This window comes from Grampus griseus (genome assembly GCF_964374135.1).
Source record: "Grampus griseus genome assembly, chromosome: 13".
NCBI lineage: Eukaryota > Metazoa > Chordata > Mammalia > Artiodactyla > Delphinidae > Grampus > Grampus griseus.
In genome coordinates, this window is record NC_139007.1 from 76,556,846 (window position 1) to 76,580,749 (window position 23,904).

Genomic DNA, 23,904 nt, shown 5'->3' on the forward strand with positions numbered 1-23,904 from the left:
TGAATCCAGAGGTGGAATAGCTGAATCATATGCTAATTCTATTTGATTTTTGAAGAACCATTGTATTGTTTCCCACAGTCTAATCATTGTAATTGGCTATATAATATTCCATTTTGTTTCTGTGTCCTAATTTACTAAACCATTCCCGAAGTGTTTCCTGAGGAATCTCAAGTTTTCATTTTTTTCACTGGATGGAAATTAGTTCTGGTTTAGATAGTGCTCCAGGTTTTTTGCCCTTGTTTAAAAATAACTCATATACATATATAGCTACTTCTGATGGCTGATAATTGTTTTTTGCTTACTGCCACCTCACAATGACTCCCCTTATCCAGGACGTGCCCTATCGATGGGACTAAGTCCTCTCTAGCTAGACTTCTGCTTTCCAATGTGGTGGCCACTAGCATATATTTAAACTTGAGCCAATTAGAGTGAAATAAAATTAAAAACTTATTTTCTCAGTTGCGCATGCCATAGTTCACATGCATGATAGTCGCACGGAGCTAGCGCCACTGAATTGGGCGTCACGGATATAGAACATGTCCACCATCTCAGAAAGCTCTATGGCGAGGGCTGCTTCAGACTGTTTTTGACTCTGACCACTTGGTTACGGCTGAATTAGAGCCTATGAGTTACTTCCCCAAATGATTAAGTCCTAGGGGAAAGGCCAATGATAACTGCACTTGGAAGAGAATGCCATAAACTCTGGAATGTGAGTTTCATAATTCACAATTGGGAATATTGCTTCCAGTGGCTGGGCTACTCCTGCCCGCTATTTCCCACATTAATCTTCTTCAGAAAATGAATTATTGGTCTTAAGTTTCTCGGTGATGATCACCTAATCCAAGCTGGGTCAATCCAGTTCCTTACTTTCCTCTTAAGGACTTTGGAACTGGGAAGGAGAGGCTATCAGTCAGGTCCTCTAGATGTTTAGAACTATAAAACCAGGAGCGACAGTCATATCCCACTAAGTAAAACAGAGAGTGGATAAAGCAACAGAAGGAAAACTCAAGCTGGTAAGCAGATAAGGCTGCTTTAGGCTTTCTAAATTCTGGTTTGGGTGCCTTCCTTAGGCCCATCTGCATTCCTGACTTTGGAGAAAAATCTGCATCCTAATGGTGAATTCTTTAATGCTTAAGCTAGCTCGAATTGGTTTGTTACCTGGGAATCAGAATCCTAATATACATAGATACATAAACTACACACATGGGCATTGACATGTTCACATCGTAGAGGTGTGTGTAGTTGTGCACAAACTTTGCATTTACTCTTTGCACTGGGCCTCCAGACTCCCCTTTACCCTCCTCTAACGTTTCTCTACTTTTCCTCTTGCTTTACTTCCTTCTCACTAAAAGAGTGTGCTTAGGTTGTCCTCTGCCTATTTTATTTTTCTTTTCCGTCCCTTGGTCAAAATACGCCTTCTGCAATCCTTCTGGCTATGGAAGCTATATGAAATCAAGTCCTGTAATATGTTAACAATGGATTTAATTCTTTTTTTTTTAAATATAATTCTTTAGCTTGTATTGCATCTTAATCTCTCAGGCCTAAGTAATTCGGTCAACATTCATTCATGAATGACTGAATAAATAATCCCTCATAGGCCAGAGCGGCAAATGTTGAGTGGTAAAAATCTGGCATGAGCAGAACTGAGTGGGCACTTCCGCAAGTCACAGCATGCTACTGTAGATGAACTGATTAGGAGAAACCTCTGGCAGGAGGAAAGAACGAGAGCAACAGCACCCCAGAAGGCAGAGGCACACAAGTGTCCTAGGTAGGAAAGCACTCAGTGTTGTCAAGGAACAAAGGAGACCACTGTGACCAGAGTAAAGAGGACAGGGGAAGTAGTGTGAGCTGAGATAGGTAGGACCTTCGGGCCATAATAAGAGGTTAAGATAATATCTGAAGTGCAGTGGGAAAGTCTTAAAAAGATTTAAACAAGTGAGTGACCTGATCTGATTTGTGTATTAAAAAATTCCCCTCTGGCTAGAGTCTGGAGGATGAATGACAGGGACCAGTTAGTTAGGAGGCTACTGCAATTGTTGGCAAGAGATCACAATGGCTTGGCCTATGAACTTTGTGACACATTCGAGATTTTGAAAGTGGACATATAAGCTCTTAAGAAAAAGTTATCCGTTTTACCTTCTAAGTAGCCAGCCACCGTATTAAAGCTGTCAATGAAGTAGGCTCTAAAAAGCAGACCCTAAAATGTCAAGAGGCGCCTGCCTTCCCCAGTTTCACACGGTTCTGGGCTCAGCTCTTACATTAGTACCTTGATTCCAACAATCCTCTAGAGAAAAATTCTGCCGTCATCTTTCCCCCCTTTCCTTTTGAGTGAACTTCGGAGAAGTGATTGCTGAAAAATGACTCCCAGTAAGACGACAGTGGTGTTCGGGGTTCAGTGATACACCCCTAACTTTTAATTTAAATGCTCGCTTTGAATTTGGTATCGGTTATCTTACATTGCACGACGTGAGAGAGAAGGCGTTTTGCTAGCAGCATCTATTTCATCTAGGAAAACGGTATTCACCCTCTGCCTCTAAACCTAGGGCAAAATTCCTTTAGAATAATTCATCTTTCATAAAAGATGGGTTCTTTCGCCTATGGAAATCTTGTGCGTTCTGGGCACGGCTTCCCGCTGTACAGACAAATGCACTCATTGTCTAGACCACGCCGGTCCCCCCCGGATTTTATGCAGCGTGCATTTCCTGCACTGAGCTGCTTGCTCGCTGCAGGCGTGCTTCCCTCGTCCCCCTGCCCCCGCCCGGATCCAAAGCTTTTGTTTCTAACGTTTTCTCCCGACGCTATTAAAATGCTTGGGCACATCGTTACCAAATAAGTGGCTGACTAGGAGCTTTTCCGGCTGTTAACCTTTAGGCCAACGTCCAGTAAAGTTCTGAAAAGCAACTAAACCTCATGTAAAGGGGCCAAGCCACAAGGAAACAACGGAAACGTGTATATTGCCTAAACTTGCCGGAGGGACATTTGGGATTTTCTTAGAGCAATGCTTTGCAGTGGCCCCAAGGGCGCTCCAAGAGGCAGCAGCACTCGCTCCCGCAACGGCGAGGAGGTGGGGTGCGGGTGAGGGGCAGGGACCCCGGGAGCCGAGATGAGCGGGGCCTCCTGGCGGCGACGCTCTGGCCCGCGCGTGCTCGATGGTTCCGCGCGGCGGCCCGGGCCTGCGCGGTCCCGTCGCCAGGGGGCGCGCTGGCAGGCGCCGCGGATCTCCGAGCTGCGCGGCCCGACTCGTGTCCGCCATATTGGATGCCGCAGCCGCTGCTGCCAGCGCTTCCTCCTCCGTCTTCGCCGTGCGCTGCTGGTTCCTACGGCCCGAGCGGCGGGGAGGTGAAACAGGAGCCTGTCGGAGGAAGAGGAAGAAGGGGGTGGAGAGTGTAGGGGACCGGGCTAGGGGGTGGAAGCCCGAGACCGAGCGGGGCGGAGAAGAGAAGGCGCCCAGCCCCTCCCCCGCCCGCTGCCAACCAGCCCCGGCAGCGCCTCTGTTTCCCGGACCGGCGCTCCGCCCGCCCTAGCGGCCATGCCGGGGCCTCGCTGCCCCTAAGGGAACCTTTCCCTGCCGGTGCTTGCCCTTCCCCTCCTGCCCGGGGTCGCAGCGGCCCGGCCTCCCGCCGGCGCCCCCTCCTCGCAGCCGCGTTGCCGCCCCCGTCTCGCTCTCCCCACCCAGTGCAGTGGCCGCCGCCTCTTCCGCCGCCGGGCTCCGAGCCTCCGCACCGACAACATGGAGGCTGTGAAAACCTTCAATAGCGAGGTTGGTATTGTACTTTAGCCTCCCCTCCTGCCCACGCTCCCCCCAACCTGGAACGAGGCCACTGCGGGAGGGTGGGCACTGGCCCGCAGTGCTTTTCAGGGTGGGGCGAGTGGCGGCCTAGCTGTGGCCGTGGGGGAGGGGTGTTTCTCTGCCCCGGCGCCCCTCCCCCGATTCCGTGGGCGGAGGGCTGGAAGAGGGCCGCCCCGGGGCGGAGGGAGGTTCCGGTGTCTCCAGCAGAGTACTGAGTGGCTGCGGGGCTGGAGGGAAGGCCCGCTTGGGCCCTCCCCCGGAGGCTTACGGCAGGTCTCTCCGGGTCAGTTCCGCCGATGCCTGGCCCGCCCATCTCTTTCCTGGACCTGCGGGATTTTAACTGGAGGCCGGGCATCACCGCCCAGACCTTTCCCGGGTCCTTAATGAGGCAGGCCGTGATCGGGGGTAGTGCAGGCAGAGCACCTACAGGGGTGATGACCTGTGGTCACCTTGCAAGTAGTGTTTGTTTATAATTGAGATATTGTTGGCTAGGTAACCTGCCAACTAGGGACTTAAGCTAAGGGCATGGTTGATCGGGAGGCGAGATTATTCTGCAATTTCTCCTATTCTTACTCCCCCCCCGTTCTCATCATCCGACATAAAGACAGGCAGGGTGAGTTGTGCATGCAGAGGGAAGATGCTGGAGAAGCATTTCCCACGGGCTCCTTCACGTGTCGTATATAGGGCTAGATTTTTAACAAGCAGGTGTCCAGTTTTCACTGTTTAGTTGAGTTCACTAGTCTGAAGGGAGACGAGTTTTGATAAAATATTTTAAAATCTTTTAAAACTCCGGTAGGAATAGACCTTAATGCTAACATTAAACAAGCATTTAACAAGTACATATCTACACAACCAGAGTTATCCTTACCTGTATGACTTATTTAACAATATTTTAATGTGATGTTAACTAAATTTATATAAATTTTATGAACTTTTCATGTGGAAGTGCTAATAATACTCCATTCAGTAGTATAATAGTGATATTCTGAACAGGGCAATACTTTAAAAAGCTGTTTTACAATTTTGTTTTCCAAAAGGAGAAAACTCGTTTCCTCCTCCCTCCCACCGTCCCTCTTTTCTCCCTCCCTCCCTAGAATTGACGTTTTGGAAACTTAGCAAAGAGGCTAAAAGTTAGATAATATGTGAATTAAACTCTCCATATTAGACTAGATAGCAGTGACACAGTTACATGAAAGCAAGCTTTTTTTTTGGAAAGGATTTTCTTTTTCAATACTGGATTTTCTTTTTTTTTTTTAACCGCTTCTTGATACAAATTAGAGCAGTAGACTTGGGAATCTTTTCCATTTTTTTTATGGATTTATAGCTGATAATTTGGGTCAGATTATAAAATTTGGTTCCACCCCACAATACTCTTGTCCTTAAAATCTGGAATAAAAAGTAAGAATACTGTATGTTCCAGTTTATTGCTAATAGTTTCATGGCTCTGCAGGGGGGAAAAACAACAGGTCTGTAGCCTTTTTATTTGCTACATGTGGTGCTATAGCACTAAGAGAATGTTAAAGTGTTTTTTTTTTAATTATAAAAAATATCCTTTCTCTTATTTCCTTGCCATTATTTGTTTACCCTACGCCTTTTTGTTGGGTGCCTCTCCTATTTATCTTGGGGGTTCCTAATATGTACCGTCCTCCATTCCCAGCCCTCCCTGCCATGTGGTAGATACAAACAAGTGGTTAGTACACTGTGGTTGGTCACTGTAAAGCGTGGTGGATTACAGGTGTTAACAATTGGTTTTTCATTTTAGCATTGATGTTAAGGGTAAGGAGTCTAACATTTAAATGGCTGGCTTGATGCTTCAACTCTTCTCTCAGCTAATCTTCATAAGAACTTGAGATTTGTGGTAGTATTCTCATTTTAGTTTATGTAGCACTCTCTCTTTTCCCCTTACGTATTTCAGAGACCTTAAAACATCTTTTAACTTCCTATTTACTAATACGTTCGCACTTCACCATATTTGAAAATGGGCTTGGCTTAAAAATTGTAGCAGTTAACAGTCATAGAATTGAGGAAGGGCAATAGATTTTGAAGGAGATTCAGAAGAATATACTTTTTTTTTGCTTTAAACTGAAAGTACATCATCCTGTTTTTTTCTGATTTCTGAATATAGTTTCTGTGAATATAACACTTGCTGATGTAGTAAAAGTTTGTTGTTGCAAGGAAGTATATAGTGGGAAATAGTTCAGTAATGATGTTTTTCCATTAAATCACGTTGCAAAGTGCAAAAATGAAAAAGGAATCTGAGTGACAGGATTAGGAGAAAAGGATGTTTTAGAATGTTTACTTGCAGTGAATTTGGCTTTTAAAGGCATCTATCCTTGGACTGAGCCCAACAGAACTTTCTCTGGCAAGTTTAAAGGTATCTTTGAAGCACTGAATTGTCAAGAAGTGCCATTTGCTTGATAAGGCACCACAATTTAGCTCTATATGTATAATGTTTAAAATAAGAAATGCTTAGCTTTTATAACTTGCTAATTATCAGGTTTTTCAAGATTAAAAAAAAAGACAAGCAAGCAGATCTTGGCTTGAAAACAGGAATGTGCCCGAGATTTTAAAGTTCAGAATGTAGGCTTTTAATCTGCAGATAGTGGCTAAGTCTCAGTCTGAACGTGTGGGGTCTTCTGCAGGATATGTCCGAGTCATGATGGCGTGTCTGCCTCCCTGCCTCCCTCCACCCCCCCAACCCTTTTCTCAAAGGGGCTTTGTGCCTCCTTACCCCTTTTCAAATGCACTGTCAGAAGATCCTTTACGTGGTAAATCCCTCGTACGTATCATGAGTTAAATGAGATTGAGGCTCAAGAACTGATATTTAAGTGCTCATTGTGCTAGTTTTGTGGGAAAACTTTAATTTCCAGTTAAGCATCATCCTTGTGATAAAAGTTTTCAGAACTAATGTCAGTTCTGAAATGATGAAAGAAAATTTGTCCAGGATGGAATATAAGATTCCCTAACGGTCAGTGCTTGACCTGAGCGGTTAATTCCAGAAGAATTATCATCATTACAAGGTATTGTAGTTACTGCTGCTCAAAGATGGTGGCATTTATTTGTTATGATGGTTTAGAGTTCTCACCTCAGTGGAAAGGGTCTCATCTTTATCTGTTTACATCTGTGGATTACGTTAGGACCACAGTTGATTACTGGAATGCAGCAATTTTATGTGAGCTACATATTTGTACTCTGTCCGTAAGACTCCTCCTGTATGGAGGTTATTGTGGTAGCGTTTTTGTTTTTGAAAAGAGGGAAAAGAGAATAGCAATACAGGACCCTTTCCTTAGAAAATTATAACTTAATTGGAGAGGGCATTTTAGTAATATAGGAACTCTTAAAATAATATGTGGAAAATATAAGAATCTCTTATGCATTATAAGAATCTGTTATGCATGTATCAGGAAAACTATTGCAGTTTAATTTTTGAATTTACCTTGGTTCTTAAATTCTTTACTCATCTTTAGGATATCTAAATTCTTAGTGTCTTTTGTTCTTAGGATCCTTTGGTTAGTCCGATAGCTTACTCTTTGTTTCAGGATGTAGCCCATTCCAGAGTCACTTTAACACCCAGTACATTTTCCTCTTCTGTGCCTTGTCTTTCACATCAATAGTGAAATCCCATCTTCATTTTATTCCATTTCCAAGTTTGTATCCAGAGTGTTCATTTGGTTAACTACAGGACTTTTAATACAGTCTTTCCACCGATATCTAGTAGTAGGCATGGTTTGGTAGAGAACAGTGGGAAAGGTAACGGGAATAATAAAAGCATGTGAAATTTGTTTTTATATTTTCCCCTTGTGGTTCAGGAAAGGGAATTTATGTGAAGTAGCTATAAAACGTTGCCTTTTTCTTTTCTTTTTCATGTATGGGGGAAGTCTCTCTCTCCTTTTTCTCTCCTGTTTTGATTTTCCAGTGGGAGTTTTAATTAGTTTTTTTTTTTTTTTTTTTTTTTTTTGCGGTACGCGGGCCTTTCACTGTTGTGGCCTCTCCCCTTGCGGAGCACAGGCTCCAGACGCGCAGGCTCAACAGCCATGGCTCACAGGCCTAGCCGCTCTGCGGCATGTGGGATCTTCCCGGACCGGGGCACGAACCCGTGTCCCCTGCATTGGCAGGCGGACTCTCAACCACTGGGCCACCAGGGAAGCCCCAGTGGGAGTTTTAATTGTAACAATTAGTCTATCTTTTTTGTTTCTACCTTGTGAAAATCCCTTAAAGACGTAGCAGTCTTGGTGTTATAAAGGAAGGAAGCCTTCACTAACCCCTCCGTGCCCCCAGTGGTTTAGGTCAAGGTTTCTCAGCCTGGGCCCTATTGATATTTTGGGCTGGATAATTATATGTTGTGAGGAGCTGTCCTGTGCATTACAGGATGTTTAGCAGCAACCCTGGCCTCTACCCACTAGCTCCCCCATTGTGACAACCAGGAATGTCTCCAGATACTACCAAATGCCCCTTGGGGGGCAAAATCGACCATGGTTGAGAATCACTGATTTAGGTCCCCTGTTAAACTGTCTTAAAACACTGTGCTTTTCCTTCTAGTGATAACTACAATTTTAAGTAGTTAGCAGTAATCTTTCCCACCATATTATAAATTACATGAGGACAGTGACCACGTATCTTTATTGCTTCATATCCTTGGTACATAGCATAGTGCCTTAGTACATAGTATATGCTAAATAAAGATTTCTTGAATGGATAGCTTGATGGTATAGTAGGTAGCTGAATGGCCTGGACCAAGGCAGTTAACATTTCTGGACATTTGGTTTTCTCCTCTGTGAAATAAATGATTGATTTGAGATTTTTAGGTTCCCTATTAGTTGGGAGATTCTTTGACTAAATATGAAATTAATGTTTTGGAGGACTTAGTATGTATAAGCATTATTTTGAAGGTCATTTTATGGCATTGTAGGCGTATAGGAGTTTAGATGGGAAATTTAAAATCAAAACTCTGATTTGTTTATGATTTTCACTTCTTACTAAGAGGGGATAGTGGGAAGGGGACTATTCCATTGAAAGTTCCAGTTAGATTTAATCCATCCTAAATTTTATATTGTGTAATTATGCTATTTTCAAATCCTTTTTGCTTTGTTTTTCATTTTAAAACAACATATGGTAAAAGTTGTGTTTTTAACTAATTTAAAAAATTTAGAATACAAGGATAATTGAGACTGATAATAATGATTTTGGGGACTCTGAGAGTGTTTCAGTCATTCAGGATTAAATATAAAAATTTTTTGGCAACATTGAAATTCATAAGATATATATAGTTCAGCCGTTCTACTTTAGGCTAGCATTGAGTTTGTTACAGTAATTTTGATTGGCATTTAGGGGACATCTGTATTCCCCAGTCTTCTAAATAGTCATATTTTATGATCACTTGCTCCATTTTTTTAGAAGTATAGTTGGCTTAGAATTAGTGCTGGTATTGCTGCTTGTACATGGAATTTTAGGTATTTCTTCTGGGCCAGTTTTCCTGTTATTGGACAACAACTAACTCATAATGGTTTGAGAGAATGTAATCAATCTTGACCTTGAACAGTGGCTGAGCTCCTGAGCTCTTAAGTGAGCTCATTTTATCTGGTTTTGTTTTCTCAACATCTTTCTCTACTCCTCTCTCTCAGGATTGTGCCTCTCTACTCCTGCTTGTACAGACTGCTTTTCCAGCAGCATGGACACAAGAAGCATAGTAAGATGATTATGACCCACATAAGGCAGGCCCTTTGGAAAATACTTAGGGTTAAATTGGTAGTGAAATGATGTCTTGATTATATGGGAAGTACTTGGGAAGCAGAATAAAGTTTGTCACTTAGAGTATGTTGGTAATCTGAAAGAGAACATGTAGGGAATAAGTTGAATTTTTCACAAAAAATAGGTTAAGTGAAAAAAAAGTTACTGTGCTTAGTAGTGAGTATAAATCATATCTAAACTCTTGTGCATTTACTTGCATTCTGCTCCGTATAGTTTTTTGTATAAGAAATATTACTTATGTATATAATGTGAGTAAATTGCAAATCTCTGAATTTGGTGGTAGGAAGTAAAATACATCTTATATTTTGAGGAAGTTCTTCAAACTATAAGATGACAACAGATCATTGACAGATGTTGTGTAGTAATGGAAAAACAAGACTAAATCAAATTTTTGATTTTCTAATTATAGAGGAGCAGATTTTGTTAGCGGTACTATTATGAGAAATAAATGCTGGTGAGAAATGTTTCTGTAGCTTCTGATTCCTTGTCTGAGTTAGTTCTATCTTAAGTTTGATGGTAAACATGATGCATTTGATCTTTCTGATTCTGGTTTTATGCATTTATTTCGTCTTTGTAATTCTGCTTTGCCAGTTTCTGATACACCATATTTTAAAGTCAAGGAAGGGTATGTAAATATGTACGGTATCTACTGTAGGTCAGGAAATACGTTAGGAACTTTGACTCTACTTAGTCAGAATGGGGAATATAGATTATTTGTTCATGTTTTTAAAAGACATTTGTGGCTATTAATTTAATGTATGCCAAATTTGTTTTTAAAATAATTCTGCAACTTAGTATACTTTATAAAGACTGACTAGTATACTTTATAAAGACTTAGGATTTCATTCGTTTATTCATTTAACCAGTACTTAATGAATGCTTACCATACACCAGCCGTTTTTCTGTCTGCTGGGATACAGTTGTAAACAAGACAAGCGAAAAGCATACCCTCTTTGAGCTTATGTTCTTGTAATCCTTTTTCTTTCACCTCATCAGCTTTGTGTGCAATGACCTTGCTGCAGAGCTAGTGAGGCTGGGCAGGCGTTACTGACTCTGGGCTTGCTTCTTTGCCAGGAACTGCGTGGGATTGAGCAAGTAGACTTCTTAAACAAGAATGTGATCTTATATTTTCAACAACGGGGAAATAAGACAAGCTACCCTATTTTATTTTAAACTAAATTGTCGTATTAAATCTCCATTTGGCATTTTGGAATCATAACTGTTTTTAGAGAACACAGTTTTAAGGATGTTTTCTTTTGTGAGTGAGATATTAATTAGTCTCCATGTGTAAACAATTAAAAAATACTTTTAAGTGGTGACCAAACCCTTATGAGTTTGGAAGGATAAATTAAGGAATATTTTTATTTTTGAAACAAACTTTCCCTTGATTTGAGTGCATGAAAAAAATTTGGTGTCTCTCTTTTTCTCTCTTCTATAAACACTAATTTTCTGAATTTGATTTAATTCCTTGGGGCTTGTGAGTGAAGGATGAAAAGTTTGGATCATGTATTTTATGATCTTGGGAACTTGGGAAATGATATAATCTTTTTAATCTGGGTCACAGTATCTGAAAGATTGACCAGTAGCCCTGAAACTGATACAAGCTGTATGTCAGCTGTATCTTAATTTTTTTAAAAAGGTTGACAGAGTCCTGGTTAATGATTTTCTTTAGTAATGTTTTTGATACTGTAAAGTTTTATGGTTAAAAAAAATGATACAGGTATTTGAATTTATTGAAATGGTAAGAAGAATGTTGAATAAGTTAAATTTTTTGCAAACCAAAACACATAGCAAATGTCTAGTTTCTAAAACAGCTGCTTGCTATGGTGAAAAAAATGTCTGGCTTGTGTAATTTTGAAGTATTTTTTGTTTACCAAACATTGTTAAAAGTGAGCCACTTTATAATATATGGTGTTTTATGCACCTCTTTTCTGCAACCATTATTATGTTTCTGTGGATCTTTAGGGTTAATTTGTGAGAAAAGTAGGATAGGTGCTGTCTTCATTTTACAAACAAGGGAACTGAGGCCTGCCATTGTGATTTTACCGAGGAAAAGCAGCTTTGTGTTAGAGCTGAGACTGGAAGGGCCGGCTCTCAACTCCTGGTTGAGATGTAAAGGAGAACCATCACTCGATTTTTCACAATTCTTTTTGCTGGTATAATGTCCAAATATAAATTAACTATTTTTCCCCTTTTTATACTTTATTTTTACGACTTCAGGTTTACAGAAAAGTTGCAAGAGTGATAATTTTTATGTACATTTCATCCTGATTCCTCTATCTAGTTAATTTAATCATATTTGCTTTCCTATTCTCTTTCTCTCTTGACATACACATGAACGACACATGTAAACTTTTTTTCTGAACGTTTGGAGAGTAAACTGCAATTAATGCCTTTTACTTCTAAATATAACTGTCTTTGCTGAAAACAAGGACATTCTCTTATGTAACCATAGTACAGTTACCAAAATCAGGAAATTAATATTGATATAATGCAGTTGTCTGCAGACCTTCAGATTTCACTGTCTGTACCAGTAACGTCCTGAATAAAAGGAGTAAATCTAAATCCTACATCACACCTTGCATTCACTTGTCATGTCTGTCTAGTGTCCTTTAATCTGGAGCAGTTGGTTATTACTTTGTCTTTTGTGACCTTTGATGATTGATGAGAATAGGCCAGTTATTTTTAGAATTCCCTCAATATGGATTTGTCTGCTGTTGCTTTATGATTAGTTTAAGGTTATGCTTCTTTAGCAGGAATAATCCAGAAGTAATATTTTGTCCTCAGGAAGCACATGATGTCTATTTATCCCATTAGTAGGGAGGTTAACTTTTTTCTGCAAGGTTTCTCCATTGTAAAATTACTGTTTTTCCCTTGTGACAGATATCTTTTCTAAAAATTAATTAATATATTTTTGGCCACTCCATGCGGCTTGCAGTCTTAATTCCCCAACCAGGGATCGAACCTGTGCCCCCTGCAGTGGAAGCACGGAGTCCTAACATCAAACTTCACTCTTCTTTTTTTAGCATCCAGTTAGTTCTTGCCTGAATCAGGACTAAGATGGTTGTCAGATTTTCTAAGTCTGTTGTTTGTTTATTATTGGCAGTGCATAAGAGCTTTTCCTTCTCCCCATTTATGTATTTATGCATATCGGTATGAACTCAAGAATTCTTTTCTTATTCATTGGGGTGTTTTGATGTCAGGGCTCCTTCAGGCTGGCACCTGTGTCATTGTGACATGTGCTTATCAGTTTTTGAGTACTTACTTTCTTGTATAATAAGATATTCCCACCTCAGCTCTGGAATCAGCCATTTCTCTGAGGAACCCTAGTTTCTTCTGGTGGTTATCTGTTAACAGATTGAGCTAGAAATTGGGTATATGTCTGAACATGCTTATATGTGTGTGTGTGTGTGTGTGTATGTGTGTGTGTGTATATATATATATATATATATACACACACACACATACACACACACACACACACACACACATTTTTGTTGTTTATCCATCTGCCTATCTAAAAAGCCATGAGTTCATCCTATCTCCAATAACAGGCCAGCACTGTAGGGTTCATTCTGGCCTTTCCCTTTTGCAAATCTGTAGTTCCTTTCTCTGACAGTGAGAAAACTAGTTCCCATTATCCACAATATATTTACTTACTGTTTTATCAATCCTAAAATTACTTATTGTTTTATCAGTACTAAAATATGCAGAAAGTAGTTGCAGAATTCTAAACCATAGGTCTGAAAACAAACCTATTAACTAGAATTTAGTATTTGTTTATAGTTCATCTTTTTTAGCCTGAGGATATATAGTCAAAATGCAGTGTTCAAAGATTGCTTTGTTAGTTTTTTCTCCCTTAATGTACTTGCTATTCTTTTGAAATATAATTTGGCTTTTTTTTCTCTGTTTGTATTCCTTTGTTTTTTCCTCCATCCGTTTTTGTAATGTTTTAGTATGTAAAATATTAAACATAAATTAACTTTAATCCTCCTTTACTTATTAGTCTCAGCATTATAACCACTTATGCTCTGGTGAAAAAAAAGAGAAATGAAACAAAAAACCATTTCCTTAGTATTCTTCAAATCAAATAAACCAAAATTTAGAGGTTTAGATATGGAGAAGGTCTTAGGTGAAAAATATGTTTCTAGTAGCAGAGATTCAGTTCATAGGTGAAAGTACATATTCAAAAAACTTTCATTCTCTTTTGAATGGAAACTCCATTCACGGTTTCTGTAGAGGGCCAGATGGTAAATATTAGGTTTTGTGGGCCGTTTATGTCTCTTTTGCATAATCTTGTTGGTTTCTCACAGTTCTTTTAAAATGCAAGACCATTCTTGGCTTGAGGGCCTACAAAAATAGGCCATGGGCCAAACACTTATGGCCTTACTGCACTCTGAAACCTAAGAACTTGGTTAATAGCATGCTACTTGCAAATCAGAATTATAATTGAGCAGGAAGATATATTCTTTTATAGGCTTTATAAGCCTTTTTAACATCAAAAACAGAAACAAAATAACTTTAAAAGCTGCCTTAGTGAAAATATTTATTCAACATGTTTTTTGAGCACCTACCACCATGTGCAGATGTGCAGATGTGCAGACACTGTTCTAGGCTCTAGAGATTTAAGTGTACAAAACACACCCACACAAAAGACCTCTGTCCTCTTGGAGTTTACATTCAGTTTTTTTGTGTGGGTGTGTACTGGAAATGAACGTTTCTTGTTTTTCCACATTTAGTGACTTCTGATGGACTAAAAGTTTTTTTCGTATTAATTGCAGAGCGAGCATTCTTTCTTGAAAACTTGATAAAAAATGCAGCAAAGGGAGCAAACTTTTAAAAGCTTTGTTCATTTCTTCCTGTCTCCCAGTCATGATGCTTTCATTGTGTAGCGACACTAACTCACTAAAGGAAGAGAAGAGAAACCTCATTTATTGGGCACAGAACCCAGACCTAATTTAGTGATGAGTACACATGTATTACAGATCCTTAAAAAGCTGTTCAACAGTGTACATAACAGTAAATCAGCTAATCTTCCTTTACTGCTTTAATGAATGAATGAAAAAATTTTTTAATTAATTTATTTGTTTATTAATTATTTTTGGCTGTGTTGGTTCTTTGTTGCTGTGCTTGGGCTTTCTCTAGTTGTGGCGAGCAGGGGCTACTCTTTGTTGATTGCGATGCGCAGGCTTCTCATTTGCGGTGGCTTCTCGTTGCGGAGCATGTGCTCTAGGCGTGTGGGCTTCAGTAGTTCTGTCGCACGGGCTTAGTTGCTGTGTGGCACGTGGGATCTTCCTGGACCAGGAATCGAACCTGTGTTCCCTGCGTCGGCAGGCGGATTCTTAACCACTGCGCCACCAGGGAAGTCCAAGAATGTTTTTTAAAGTATTGCCCAAAGTTACGGACCACTGTGAAAGTAGTTGCTTGTGTAGTTTTCTTGAAATAGGGAGAAAGTCTCCTGATAATGCTAATATGCATTTACCTAATAAAAGCTTAAAAACTATGTGCAGGTTATCTATCTTTTGCCTGGCTTTGAATAAAAATCATCAAAATGAGTTTTTACCATGTTGTATGTTAGTTGCTGAAATGACTTATAGCTTTGGGTAGTTTTTCTGTAAGCATTTAATAAACCAGTTAGTGCCCCCCCCCCAATGCTTTATTGAAATACGAGTGACTGCTTTTGTAAGGATTATTAACATGTTTGGCTTTGTTTTTTCTACACCAAGAAAAGTGGTTTTTATTTTTATAGCAGTTCCTCTTATTGGGCAGAATTTTCCAAATTCTTGTTCCCATTTTGTCAGAGAACTCAGAACCTCTTTTAGAGGCCTCTCTCTGCTTTGGTGGCAATTACAAGAACAAGGGTTGTGACCAACTTAGCTGAAGAGGATTGATATCCCAAAGGAATAGGCCAGAGGCTGCCACATCATTCCTAGTACAAAATTTCCCAGTCACTACTTTGATTCATTTGCAAAATCAAAGGATTAGATATCTCAGGCATCTTAGAGCTGTTAACAGAGTCGTTCCAAATAATTCTGAGTGCTTCCTTTATTTTGCTAGTCCCTCAAGATTGTCAGACAATTTTTTCATTCTATTTTAACTATATTACAGTTTTCAAATTGCTAGAATGCAATAATAACCCGCAAAGGTTCTAATGTAATAGCAACTAGTGGTTGGAAGGAATGCTGGAAAGTAGTGGCTGGTCCTTTGAGCCTTGTTATTTATGTGTATTTGCCATCTAGCAGGCATTGTATTCTGCAGAGTGGTTACCAGGTTAATCAGATACCTGTGTCCTTTTTCTCAGACAGCTCATATTTTAATAGGGGTGGGGTTGGGAATGGACTACCACAAAGGATAAGAACGTAACGTGACATGAATACTATGATACAGAGTAGTGGTGTAGACAGTTTATAAACAGTATGTGTATACTCTTCTGTGTATATCATGTTGTACACAGTATGATGGAGGAGACATTGTGTAAGGCAAAGGCTAGAGATCATTTTCAAGGAAATGGCAGCTTTGGGTAGGGGAGGTGGTTGGGAGGACTGCTGGAGGGTTAGGCAAGGGTCTTCTGATGAAGGGTCTTTGTGTACTATGCACAAGACCGCATTTTTAATCAGAAGGGAATGGAGATTCTGAAGGGTTTTTAATAAAAGCACAAGTTTTAAATTTGTATTTTAGAATGATGATTAATATCTTTGCAGAACAGGGCAGGTCAATGAGGGGTGAGATTGAGGGAAGGAAGGTTAAATTACTATAGAGAAGATGAGCTCAACTACAGTAATAATGGGGAAGAGATGACTAGATGAATGCAAAATAAATTTAGTAATAATAGGGAGCTGGATATAAGGAAGAGGGTGGTGCCACAGGGCTTTGGCTGAGTGACGGTGTAGATAAAATGATATGGTACCAACCATTAATAGGGCAGATCAGGAGGAGCAAAGCACTAGAGGAGGAAGATAATTTGGTGGGTTGGATGAGGGATCATTTTTCCCACCTAGAATAAAAGAGTATGGAAGGAGGATTGAAATCACCCATATCTCAACCACCCAAAGACAGTGTAACTAGTTTGTTGAATACAGTTGTAGTTTTGAGCATCTTGAAGATTTGGTGTCTATGGGACATCAAGGTGGAGATGACCAGCTGGATATAGGTCAAGCACTTAGAGAATAGGCTAGAGATGGAGATTAGGGGGAGATGATGTAGAAAAAGAAGAGAAAAAGGCTTGGGGCAAAATCTTTTAGAATCTTTTATCTTACTCAGTTTTTTTTTTTTCTTTGTTGTTTTAGATAAGGATTGACCCTTTCTGTCATATTGTATTTGTGAATGTAAGGACATTTTAAAGCAACTCTGCTTGGAATTTGCCTGATTTTAAATTCTGTTTATACAACCAGATGTTCTTATATGCAATTAAAAGTTAAGTAGTAAATTGCATGGTCTATGAATAAAATTAAAGATTTAAATTTTGTTTAATGAAACTTTATTAGAATTCCGTAACATTGAGCCGACTTGTATCATTGAGTGTTTTCTTAGCTCCTCTTGGTCACGTAGTTTTTTTATCATAACTCTGTCTGCAATAACCAATTTATTGTGAACATGGAATTGTGGTGAATTTAAATACTGTATTTTTAGAAATAGAATCCATATTTATTTGAGAAATTCCAGCTAATATGGTTTGTAATGAAGAGGATTGACAAATTAATTATTCTTTCTCTTGTTCTCATTTTGGCCATTTCACTGTTAATAGATTGCTTATCAGTTATTTAGTAACTCTAAAATTAAGAGGAGGTAAAATTCACATCTTTTTATTTTAATGTTACAAAAAACATAGGAAAGAACTGAAATCAAAGAAAGGTGGTTGTTTGGATTCCTGGGAAAATTTAAACTGAAGACTTATTTTTATATATGTACGTGTTTGTTTATACATTTTGTTTTCTCTCATAGAGAATCATTTCTGTTCTCTTTGATTTTAGAATGGGGTAGCTAAAGACCATTACACTCATGGTAAGCATTTGTAGTTATAGGTTCTATGATTGGGTTTCTTGTTTACTTCCTTGTTAATGCTTAAACTTGATTTCCAGAAATTGCAAATTTTAGACCTGAAACACTTGTGATAGTATATCATTTAATAGACAGATGAAGAATCAAGACCCAAAGGTGATGAAACTTGTTAAGAATCACAGTTTATGAGAGGCATATAGTTAGCAGCCAAATTAGAAGAAATTTCTGTTCTCTGCGTCTCAGTTCATTGTTTTCACTTTTTCAGTATAATTTTTTGAGTGAGATTTTGGTAGTGTTCATGTGTGTTGTAGGTGGAAGCGGAGTGGGAATTGGTGATTCTTAGTAAATTAATATCACTTTATGCTAACCCTGGACCAGAATGAGGAACAAACTACTAGGCTGCTGCTTCCCTGCTCATAAAATAGGTGCCATAGGAGAACACGCACTCCTTGGCAGAGAGGCGTTGTACAGTAACACCCACTTAGCCAGCAGTTCCCTAGCAACCCAGCCCTCTGCAGAAGAGTAAAAAAAGCCTTTTTTACTTATCTTGTACCTTCTTCGTAGAAGAGGGATACAGTTACTCTGTAAGCCTGTATCATTAGCATGTTTCTAATTTTCATTTTAATAATGGTGGCTGCTCTGTAACTGCTTTCTTTAAATTTTCATAGACAGCTGTTTAGAAAGCTCCTGGTACAGGTATTTTAAGGCACAACAATGCTACAAAATTAATGTGGTTGCTTTCAAAGTAAGATGTGATAGATTACAGTTGGCAAGGAAGGAGGTAGTTGTTTTACCATTTATAAAATGTGATTAGACAAGATAAATTTTAGGATCTCTTAAATATTAGCCCTAATGAATAAGTTTTCTAATTAATTTTTCTTAGCTTCAGTTTACTCATTTTAAAAATAGGGATAGTGATACCTTCCCTGACTACCTCTCAGAATTGGTTTAAATATTTAAAATATTGGCTGGTTTGAAATATTCAAAAAAGTTGGTGTATATAAAATTTTAAATATTCAGAGAAGGTGGTTTAATATATAAAATTGTAAAATAATTTTATAAAGTACTTGGAAAGCTAAAGAATACTAGTTCTAATATTCTTAGTTTCTAGAGAAAACTAAAAAGTACTAAGAAAAGTAGTTTTTTTTTAAAGCTGCTACTGGGAACATTTACTGTCATTGTGGATGTCTCTTTTGCCCTGGAAAGTATTTTCATATTGTAACATTTTAATAATGGATAAAAGTTTTGGAGAGTATGAGCTATAAAGAAAGTGCTGTATTATATTCAACATATTTTCCAAGTTGGAGAAATATTTATAAGTTGAACAAAACTTTTGAATATCAGACAGTAACAAAATACAGACCATGATGTATTTTGGACCAGTATTATTTTTGGTCATCATTTATAAGAATTTCAATGTTCTACTAAATCCAGCAAGACTTTGAAGATAATCAATTTTAAATAGTTACTACGAGTATAATTTTGCACCAGATTGTATTTAAAGTATATATGTCATCATATATAAATATGTGTACACATTTATGTTTATATATACACACACAGACATACATATAGATGCATATAGAAAATTCTGCAAAGTAGCCTACCAGCCTTTTAGCCGTGGTTGTTTCTTAAGAGAGAAGTAGGTCGATAGGGTGTAGCGAATGAGAGTTTTCAGTGTTTGGAATTTTTCATTCAGCATCTATTACCATACCAGTTTTGTAATATTTTCCTCAAACCCAAAATATTATGTGTCTTAGCTTTGGGGAGAAAGATGGAGTTGGTCTGTTTTAATGTTATTTGAATTAAATCCTTTAGAAAAAGTGAACTTCCTTGTTAAGGGTTGGAAGACTCTTAAAACTTGATCAGTAGGCATATAAGCTTCATAATCTGTTGTCTTTAAATCTTCTTGGTTATTATTATTGGTTAGGTTGATGCTATTACATGGTTGTCTCCACGGTCATCTACCATCTTACTCAGTGACTCAGTTGTATATGTTTAGTTGGATGTTACTTGGAGGACTTTGCTTTGTTTTTGCAAACTGAGTGTTGGGGTAGCCAGAAGAACTGGGTTTGAGACATGGCTCTGTAGCTTAACACCAGTTTGAATTTAGTTAGGTCATTTACCCTAAGTTTATATATCTGTAAAATGAGAATAATAAATACTAATCTTACTGGGCCATTCTGAAGGTAAAAGTGATATAGCATGTATAATATGATAGTGCTTAATAGTTGACAGTGCCATAGAGATGAAAAGTAATATTTATTTTTAAAGATTTTCTTTATATATATATAAATTTATTTATTTATTTTTGGCTTCATTGGGTCTTCATTGCTGCGCGCGGGCTTTCTCTAGTTGAGGCGAGCGGGGGCTACTCTTCGTTGCAGTGCACGGGCTTCTCATTGCAGTGGCTTCTCTTGCTGCAGAGCACGGGCTCTAGGCACACAGGCTTCAGTAGGTGTGGCACACGGGCTCAGTAGTTGTGGTGAGCAGGCTCTAGAGTGCAGGCTCAGTAGTTGTGGTGCACAGGCTTAGTTGCTCTGTGGTGTGTGGGATCTTCGTGGACGAGGGCTCAAATCCATGTCCCCTGCATTGGCAGGTGGATTCTTAACCACTGCGCCACCAGGGAAGCCCGTAATATTTATTTTTATCTTTCTTCTTTATTATGCTACTGCGTATCTCTTTTTTTAGTTTTTGCATTTGTTGCTTATATTTCTGAAATGATTTTACTGTAAGGCCTGCTAGTCTTTTGGTCTACTTATTCTCTCTCTGATATTTAGTCTTCAGTATTTTATTCTTCATCTCTTCAACTCTTAGCTCTTCAGGAAAGACTGTAATTTTGCTTTTCTCTTCCGGGATGCAGTCCCATATCTTCTAGGTATTATGTGTACATAAAATGGCATTGTTATCATCCCAGTCTAAATTTGTCTTTCTTCTACAAACTTACTTTTAGACTTCCTCTTTATGTCGGTAGTAAAAGTGTGTTCCCAAACACTCAGACCTGAAAACTTGGAATTTTCATAAGTGTCTCTCTTTTATTTGTATCTTTTCAGTCATGAAATCCAATGAATTATTTTTAAAAATACGCTTTTCATCCTTCCCTTCCCTTTTATTCTTTTTTGCATTTCACTTCTAAAATATATTTTATTTTTTTTTAAAACATCTTTATTGGAGTATAATTGCTTTACAATGGTGTGTTCGTTTCTGCTTTATAACAAAGTGAATCAGTTATACATATACATATGTTCCCATATCTCTTCCCTCTTGCGTCTCCCTCCCCTTTTATTCTTAGTACGAATACTTTGGTCCATATTTTCATAACTCCCCACTTGGTTTGTTATAGTCAGTTTTTTTTTTTTTTTTTTTGCGATACACGGAGCACAGGCTCCGAACGCGCAGGCTCAGTGGCCACGGCCCACAGGGCCAGCCGCTCCGTGGCATGTGGGATCCTCCCGGACCGGGGCACGAACCCACGTCCCCTGCATCGGGAGGCAGACTCCCAACCACTACGCCACCAGGGAAGCCCGTTATGGTCAGTTTTTAATTGACTTTTATTATTCTCTGTTCTCTCTTGTTCGTACAGTAGAACGACATTTTTTAAGATTGCTAGATTAATTTTTACTAGGTTAATCTCTGAACAACTGTTCTGTTTGAATCACTTTGTATTTTGAAAAACCATTAAGATTCCTTTACCTTCAACTGTGCAGATCTCTTTTTTTTTTTTTTTTTTTTTGTTTTTTTGCTGTATGCGGGCCTCTCACTGTTGTGGCCTCTCCTGCTGCGGAGCACAGGCTTCGGACCCGCAGGCTCAGCGGCCATGGCTCACAGGCCCAGCTGCTCCGCAGTATGTGGGATCTTCCCAGACCAGGGCATGAACCCGTGTCCCCTGCATCGGCAGGCGGACTCCCAACCACTGCGCCACCAGGGAAGCCCTGTGCAGATTTCTTAACTGTGGATTTAATACTTTTTATAAGACTATTTTATAAATAAGTTATTTATAAATATTTATAAATAAATATTATCAATATGTTTGTCATAAGCATTGCATATTTGAAAATGCTATGAAATAGGACGATTTACTATATGCAAAGCTATACACTATGTATTCCCATCTTTGTGTCTTGTTTTTGGTACTTAGTGATACTCCAGTAGGAAAGCACAGCAGTCTGTTGAGATATTAATGCATTCCCATTAGGAAATAGCCACTTCTCCAATCCTTTGTGAAAATTACTGCTTGTCAAGAGATTTATTGATGAGTATGCTATATGTGTAAATAGTGTAGAAGCAGAATCACAGCTGTGACAGGAATGCTCTCTTTTTCCAATCAGTCCATTTCACTTCCACTTTCTTTATTAAACCTTTCATTTGTTGTTTCTAATTACATTTCATTTGTCTGAATACCTTCCCCAGTAGCATTTTTTATTTTGGCACTAAATTATGCCCCGTGTTCTTGTTTTCATGAGGCAAAGTCTTAAGGTCCTCATGGATCCCCCATTTTTAAATACTAGTTTGGTATGTTATTCCTTTGTTAAATGCGTATGGGAACGTGTGGGAAGAAAAAGATGCTCAGTCACTAATGGTTAAGTAAATTGTTTCCCCATACACCAGCTTTTTAATATACACACTTTGGATTAGTATCTCCAAAAAATTACCTGTGATTACATTTTGGAGAACTTTGGGATCGTTAGTGAATTGTCAAAGCTGACAGTGGTAAATCTCAGAATATGAAGAATCTGCTATGTTAGAGTAATGATGTGTCTGTGACCCTCCCTTTCCACTTCAGTAGATTGTTAGATAGTTGAGGTGAAAGGCTTTATGTTATCTTTTATCCCCTGAAGGGCTTAATATATTGTGCATATCTACAGTAGCTTATCAGTGGATGTTGGTTTGATTTAAGTCACCCACTAGCTTTGACCTGTTAATCAGTTCAGTTTGGCTTTGTATTTCCCAGTTCTTTTTGTTCTATTTGTTTTTAGTTGATTTTGTTTTGTTTTTAGTTGGTTTTACCTTGAAAATAAAACTTGATTGATCTCAGTAAGATTATTGCGTGAGTGCTTATGATTAACTCTCAAAGTAAATTTGAAAGTAAGTACACAAGGGTGATTGTTGTACGTCAGTTACAAGTTATATTGAGATTATTTCAGAGTGAGACATTCCACTCCTTTGAAATAGTTCTTTATTTCCATGAATATTGGCATAGGATTATAGATACAGGGTTGCAGAGATTGTTAAAAGTAAAGTTTGGGGGGGATGGGAGTAAAGAGATGTATGTCATAAATCTGGCTTTGGCATTCTGCTCCTTTGAGCACAATAGATCTGTTGCATTCAGGTGAATTTAGATATGAAGAAGCTGGATAGATTATTTTTTTAGCTGTATTTGGTTACCTGATTATCTTTGGAACCTAGTAAGCTAATTTATCAAAGTTAAATCAGCTTATATTTGAATAACTAATATGTGCAAGGAAGTTTTTGCATTTAATTCTTATAGTTATGAAGTTGCAGTTATTGCAAATATTTTCTATTTGTCATGTAGCATTAGACATTTCCATATTTCTGCATTAATAATGTGTATATCAGGTTTCTATCTCTTAGTATACCTTACTAAATCTCTCTTCCTGGACATTTTTTTTTAACTGCCATATAAAATGTTGATGTAAAAATAATCATGATTATGGCCTTTTGCTTCTTAAAATGTGTAAAGTCACTGGTGAAATTTTATAGCTCTTATATATAGTGCCATACTGTCTTTTTCTTCCAGATACTGTAGTTTTCAGTTCTAAAATTTCCATTTGGTTCTTTTTTGTAGTTTCTCATTCTGTGCTGAAAACTTCTATCTTTGCATTTATTTCGGGAGTTTTCTCCTTTACCTTATTTAGAATGATTATAACTTCTTTAAAGTCCTTGACTGGTAATTCCAACATCAGTGTCATTTTGGGGTTGGCATCTGTTGATTATTTTTTCCCTTGATCAGTGTGGACAGATTTTCCAGGACAGTGAGAGAGAGAGAGAGAAAGTGTGTGTGTGTGTGTGTGTGTGTGTGTGTGTGTGTGTGTGTGTGTTTTGGTATGTCAAGTAAGTTTGGCTTGTATGCTAGACATTTTCAATATTGTATTGTAGTATTTTATTAAAATCCTCTGAATGATGTTGATTTTTGTTTCGCAGGTATTCAACTCGGTTTGGTTCAGGATGCAAGTTCTGTCTTGCCTTTTTGGGTGGTTCCAGTGTCAGTTCAGTTTTCAAAGCATTTCTTTTGCTGTTTAGGTGTGCCCAGCATATGTTCCACTCACTTGTCTAGGTATTGGGTAATGGTTTACATAGATATTAGTTCTCAAAGCCTCTGCTGGGCTTCTTTGGGTCTGTTTCACACA

At 38.5% G+C, this 23,904-nt stretch overlaps 1 protein-coding gene across 1 annotated transcript in view; it reads left to right on the forward strand.

The window, feature by feature from the left end:
• Nucleotides 1-2,431: 2,431 nt before the first annotated feature.
• The window catches only part of SCAF8 (SR-related CTD associated factor 8), a 78,733-nt gene continuing 57,260 nt past the window's right edge, over nucleotides 2,432-23,904 (forward strand). The window contains 7 exon segments of the mRNA XM_082668964.1: nucleotides 2,432-3,327; nucleotides 3,330-3,476; nucleotides 3,478-3,657; nucleotides 3,660-3,711; nucleotides 3,714-3,760; nucleotides 9,412-9,420; nucleotides 9,423-9,476. Of these exon segments, the coding sequence (XP_082525090.1) occupies nucleotides 3,259-3,327; nucleotides 3,330-3,476; nucleotides 3,478-3,657; nucleotides 3,660-3,711; nucleotides 3,714-3,760; nucleotides 9,412-9,420; nucleotides 9,423-9,476 (558 nt within the window). The 5' untranslated portion in view covers nucleotides 2,432-3,258.